The 6,000-nt window shown below is 46.1% G+C and overlaps 1 protein-coding gene across 1 annotated transcript in view; it reads right to left on the bottom strand.

The window, feature by feature from the left end:
- Window positions 1–6,000, bottom strand: part of Kif9 (kinesin family member 9) — a 55,246-nt gene that overhangs the window by 3,879 nt on the left and 45,367 nt on the right. Inside the window, exons 16-19 of the mRNA XM_028785403.1 lie at window positions 3,941–4,155; window positions 2,611–2,787; window positions 2,210–2,325; window positions 16–120 (exon numbers count right to left, since the gene is read on the bottom strand). Coding sequence (XP_028641236.1) covers window positions 16–120; window positions 2,210–2,325; window positions 2,611–2,787; window positions 3,941–4,155 — 613 coding nt within the window. The remainder of the gene's footprint in view (window positions 1–15; window positions 121–2,209; window positions 2,326–2,610; window positions 2,788–3,940; window positions 4,156–6,000) is intronic.

Below are 6,000 nucleotides of genomic sequence, written 5' to 3' on the forward strand. Positions count from 1 at the left end.
AATGTCCCAAGTTACCTTCTGTTCTGTCTTGACTCTGGCATTGTAGAAGGAGATGGAATCAGGACCCTCAGGCAGGACACTCTGCTGCAGCAGGCTGAACCTGTCCTGGTCATCTTCTCCCTGGGAGAGGCCCAACCCTGCATAGCATCTCAGCCCGGGCACTGTCAGGGTAAACCCTGGCAGGCCTATGCTTAGCATCAGGACAGTCCCCTGCTGGTCTCCAAATGCACCCTGAGCATCTATAGCACCCATGTCTGCCAGTGTCCTTCCAGATTCCTCTGTAAGGGCCACCTGGGCACTTCAGAAAGTTGACGGTGATAAAATGGATTCCTCTGTCTCTTGTCTTGCTGTCTCTCTGTCTCTATTTCTCTCTCTCAAAAAAAAGAGATTTATTTATTTATGTATATGGGTGCTGTGTCTACATTGGAATACATGGGACTACAGTTATAAACAGCTGTGAGACACCATGTGGGTGTGGAGAATCAAATTCAAGGCCTCTGGACAAGCATCCAGTGCTCTTAAACACTGATCCATCTATTTGGTCCTTACATATCCCTCTTTAAGATTTGTGCTGGTTGGGTTTTTTGTTGTTTGTTTGTATATTTGTTTATCTAATTGATTCCTAGACACGTCTGGGAAGAAAAACCGTCAATTAAGGAATTTCCTCTATCAGGCTGGCCTATAGGCACTCTGTGGGGCATTTCCTTGATTAATGATTGATGTGGGAAGGCCCAGCCCATGGTGGGCAATGCCATCCCTGGGTAGGAAGTCCTAGGTTGTTATAAGAAAACAGACTGAAGAGACTGGAGAGATGGCTTACTGGTTAGGAGTACTGACTGCTCTTCCAGAGGACCCAGGTTCAACCCTCACCACTCACAAAATGTCTTATAACTGCATACAACTCCAATTACAAATGTAAATCAGAGCTGGGCGGTGGTGTTGCACGCCTTTAATCCCAACACTTGGGAGGCAGAGGCAGGCGGATTTCTGAGTTCGAGAGTTCGAGGCTAGCCTGGTCTACAGAGTGAGTTCCAGGACAGCCAGGGCTACACAGAGAAACCCTGTCTCGAAAAACCAAACCAAAAAAACAAAAACAAAAAAAAAATGTAAATCAGCACTTTCTTCTGAACTCTGTGAGCACCAGGCACACCTGCAGTGAATGACACATACAAATAAAATGCTCATCCACATCTTTCTTTCTTTCTTTCTTTCTTTCTTTCTTTCTTTCTTTCTCTCTCTCTCTCTCTCTCTCTCTCTGTCTCTCTCTCTCTCTCTCTCTCTCTCTCTCTCTCTCTCTCTCTCTCTTTCTCTCTCTCTCTCTCTCTCTTTCTTTCTTTCTTTGGTTTTTCAAGACAGGGTTTCTCTGTATAGTCCTGGTGGTTCTGGAACTCACTCTGTAGACCAGGCTGGCCTGGAACTCAGAAATCTGCCTGCCAAGTGCTGGTATTAAAGGCCTGCCACCACTACCTGACTTAGAAAAAAGGGTGGGAGGAGAGAAGCCATGGGCAGCAAAGGAGCAAGCATTCCTCCATGGTTTCTGCCTCAGTTTCTGTCTTTAGGCTCCTGCTCTGACTTCCTTTTATGATGTAGCTTAAAGCTTGTAAGCTGAAATGAACACTCTCTGCCCCCCAACCTTGCTTTTGGAACCCTAACTAAGGTAAGATTTTGTTTGTTCGTTTGTTTACATGTACTTTATCATTCTCCATTTTATTCTTTTTTTTTTTTTTTTCGAGACAGGGTTTCTCTGTGTAGCCCTGGCTGTCCTGGAACTCACTCTGTAGACCAGGCTGGCCTCGAACTCAGAAATCCGCCTGCCTCTGCCTCCCAAGTGCTGGGATTAAAGGTGTACGCCACCACCACCTGGCTTAAAGTAAGAATTTTTTAAAAAGATTTGTATGTGTTTATGTCTGTGTGACTGTATGCCATATGTGTGCTGTTGCCCACAAAGGCCAGAAGAGGGCATTGGAACTGGAACATGAATTAACAAATAGTTGTGAGTTGCCTGACACGGGTGCTGAGAAACAAACTCTGGTCTTCTAGACAAGCAGCAAGTCTTCCTAACTGCTGAGCCACCTCTCTAGCTCTGTTTTCCACTTTTCAGTAATGGAGGAACTTACACCTGCCTCCCTACCTGGGCACTGGCAGCACTAGACATGAATCCAGGGAAGAGGCAGATTCACCCACACCCTCGTACCCTTGTGCTGCTCACCAGACACACAATCCTGTTGACAGGCACCATGCCTGGCCGGATGCTGCTGCCTAGCTTCAGAGCTACCTGAACGTCATCTGGGATGATAAAGGACTCGTTGTACCAGATGTCAAATTCTGCAAGAGCCAGAGAGACAGCACTGTGAGGGGTGAGGGAGCCTGTGTGGAAGCAGGCAAAGGTTCTTACAGGCTCGACTCCATTCACTTTCTGCTCCAGGAGCTTCTCTGTTCTCACTGCTATCTCCTGCCACAATAGGCCTAGAGAGCACATACCTGAAGCCTCTGACCAATCCCTGGCTCTGCAGCACGAAGCTTAGAGAGCACTTCCAGAACTGACCCTTGGCCTTGACCTCAGGCCTCTCTTGATCTCAAGGAGCCTGCCAACCTTCCCAACTGGAATACCCATAAGCAGGCGATGGCGACACTGATCCACCAGGCGCTGGCAGTACTGGATCTCAGCCCGGAGGTCTCGAAGCTCCTGGTACTCATTTCGATACTGCTTTTTCAGGTCTTTAAGCTTCAGGATCAACAGAAATTCTTCCTCATCAATGATCATCAGGCCTTTGTTCTCATACTCTCCTGCAGGGTGATGGAAGAGGTCAGAGAGTGAGGCAATAGTCAGGGTAGGGGAAGGATGGTATTCCAAAACGATGACAATGCTGGCAGATCCCACGTGGCAGGGGCCTGGAAGCATGTGTGGGTGTGACAAGGAGTGGCAAAACACAAGAAGGCTAAGCTTCCACAGCATATCCGTAGATGGGGCTGATCAGCTCAGTGGGGTCTGGCTGGCATTTTAGAACAAATAGGAGGGATGCTGGGCAGAGGAGAGGACAGAGAGAGACAGACTATCACGTCTATTTTGATCTTGTCCCAGCAGCCAAAGATAGTCACCCTTTAAAGAGGTTTTTTTTTTCCTTTGAGTCAAATAAATAAGTAGATCCTCAGGGATGGATTATTAGGAGGCCAAAATGGAAAACAGACATTGATTTTCTAGGGTTCAGAGACAGCTTTAAGGACAGCCTGAAGCTGGCAGCCGCCGCCAAATCCTGGTGTTTGTAGAGAACATACACAAGTTTTGGGCCATGAACACTTGCATTCCAGACTTCTAACACTACCCAGACTCCTTGTCCTGACCTCTTTATCCAGACAGGGCTTATGGATGCTGAAGGTCACCTAGTGTGTTAGGCTGATGGACAAGGCTTTGAACTTGGGGTGGCACACACCTCTAATCCTATCACTAAGGAGGCAGAGGCAAGTAGATCTCTGAGTTCAAGGCCAGCCTTGTCTATAGAGAACTCTGTTTCAAAAAACAAAACAAAAAAATAAAAAAATAAAACTTTCTTTGCATTCCTGTGGATACCCTGCCTTTTTTTTTTTAAATCTCTGTCAGTGGTACCCACCTTTACAAGGTCATAAAATGAACTGCCTAGCTTTCTCTACTGAGCCTCCAATGTGTGTGTGGGGGGGGTGGGGGGGTTCCTTCAGGCCAAGGGCCAGTTTCTCCATGGACAACAGCACATATCAGGAGGAAGGCTCAGCAGTAAGTAGTGACATTGGCAAAGCCTAGCTGGCAGGAAGGGCTGCCTAGAGCCTAGTGAAATGACATAGGTCTGGGCCCTACAGCCCTCTATTGCCCCCCTCAATCTTGGCCTTTAGTGCCCCGGCTGCTACACTTACAGCATGGTGACTCTGAGTCCCTGCATTGCCCTGGCCATTTTCCTTTCACATCTACCTTGCTTCTCCCGTAGTGACTTCTGGAAATTCAGTGCTTCTTTGGTCACATCAATCTCCTGCTTGATTGCATTGATGCGCTGGGTTGTCTCACTGGCCCTTTTCTTCCGTTCATTTAAGATGGATTTGTTTTCTTTGAAGATGCGATTGATCTCACTTCCTCGTTCATTCTTAAACTCTTCAAAGGCCACAGGCTTAGAGGGTGGAGTGCTGGGTCTAGGGACAGAGGGAGAAGTCAAGGGAGAAGAAATGGAACAGCTGGGCCGGGCGGTGGTGGCGCACGCCTTTAATCCCAGCACTTGGGAGGCAGAGGCAGGCAGATTTCTGAGTTCGAGGCCAGCCTGGTCTACAGAGTGAGTTCCAGGACAGCCAGGACTACACAGAGAAACCCTGTCTCAAAAAAAACAAGACAAAACAAAACAAAGAAATGGAACAGCTGTCTTGGAAACACTAGGTTCTTCATCTTTCTACCCTGTGACTTCCAAGGGCAGGAGGTAGAGGTCCTGGCACTATTGATGTCAGATTATTTAACTTCGTCTGTAGGAATCAATCCCACATCTTTGTTCCACTGCAGAAGCTGAAGAAAGGAAAGAAACTGAAAACAACATCATTCTAACCTATCAGTAAACAGAATTTGTTGAATCTCTTGAGATTTCTTTGATATATTTTTAAATGGGTGAAGCCAAACAGAATATATGAATTTTTTTCTCACAGAGGTGTTATTTCATGGTATTAAAATTTCGCTGAGAGGGCCTCAAGGTCTGACTTTGTGGATAAGAGCACGTATTCTGCAAGTATGAGTACCTATGTTCATATCCCCATGTTTTATAGCAATTCCATCTTTTGACCTCAAAGCCCATCCTCAATGACATTTCCTCCAACAAAGATCTTCTAATTCTATCAAAGAGTTGCACTCCTGGAGACTAAGCAGTCAAACATATGAGCCCAGGGGGGCCATTCTTATTCAAACCAGCACAGAAGCCCATGAGACTCAAAAAGTTAGGTAACAAACTAACAAGATTTACCAAGTCCTTCTCACAAGGTTATAGAAGCAGTAAACTGCTGGGGAGGAAGAGTCTCTGACTTGTCCAGTTGCCTATAGGTCACACAAAGCTCCAGGGGTGTAGCTTTTACAAATCATCACCAAGGCTGGGGTAGGCTTTTTGGTGATGTAGCTGCCTTTAAGTTACCCATGTTCCTGTAAGTAACTCCAACAGTCATTGGTTCACTAGCTTGGACTCTGGAGGCATTGTTAGTGTGTTCTGTCACTGGTTCCTTATCTAGAGTAAGTAGACTTTGGTTCAAATCTCCTTAAGAAAAGCCTCATACAAGACACCAGAACCCACAAAAGAATCCATGTATCATGTCTATATTTCCAGCACTAGGGGGCAGAAACAGGGGGGTCACCCAGCTTAGCATAAAACAGCAAGCTTCTAGTTTGTTGAAAGACTGTCTCCAGATATATGGCACAGAGTAAGAGGAGACACTAGGTGTGCAGCTGAGGGCTTAGCATGCACACATACAAGGGTGTGCACCCATATATTCCTGTACATGCACTCTACATACATATCCCCCCAAGCAGAAAATTCTCTGAGAAGCCAAGTTAATGTGATACCACTTCTGGCACAGAGGGATGTAGGCTGGTGTTGGCAACTTATTTGAAATGCATTTTTGAAAAGGACAACACAAGATGGAACAAATGGTAATAGCTTACCAACAGAGACAAGAGGTCTTAAGTGTATGGGCAATCACTATGCAACTTCTAACTTTTCTGAATGTTCTGAAATGTAAGCAGGCTTAGGAGTTCCCCATGCATGTGCTCTACACCCCAGGGGCAGAGATAACAATTCATCTGATGCCCTTGATCTAATATTAACTATGAAAGTGTTTCCATTTTTGTTTCTTTGTCTGTTTTCCTTTTTTTGTTGTTGTTTTTTTGTTTTTGTTTTTCGAGATAGGGTTTCTCTGTGTAGCCCTGGCTGTCCTGGAACTCACTCTGTAGACCAGGCTGGCCTCGAACTCAGAAATCCGCCTGCCTCTACCTCCCAAGTGCTGGGATTA

Source organism: Grammomys surdaster, unplaced genomic scaffold (assembly GCF_004785775.1).
Source record: "Grammomys surdaster isolate TR1022 unplaced genomic scaffold, NIH_TR_1.0 125216, whole genome shotgun sequence".
Taxonomy (NCBI): domain Eukaryota; kingdom Metazoa; phylum Chordata; class Mammalia; order Rodentia; family Muridae; genus Grammomys; species Grammomys surdaster.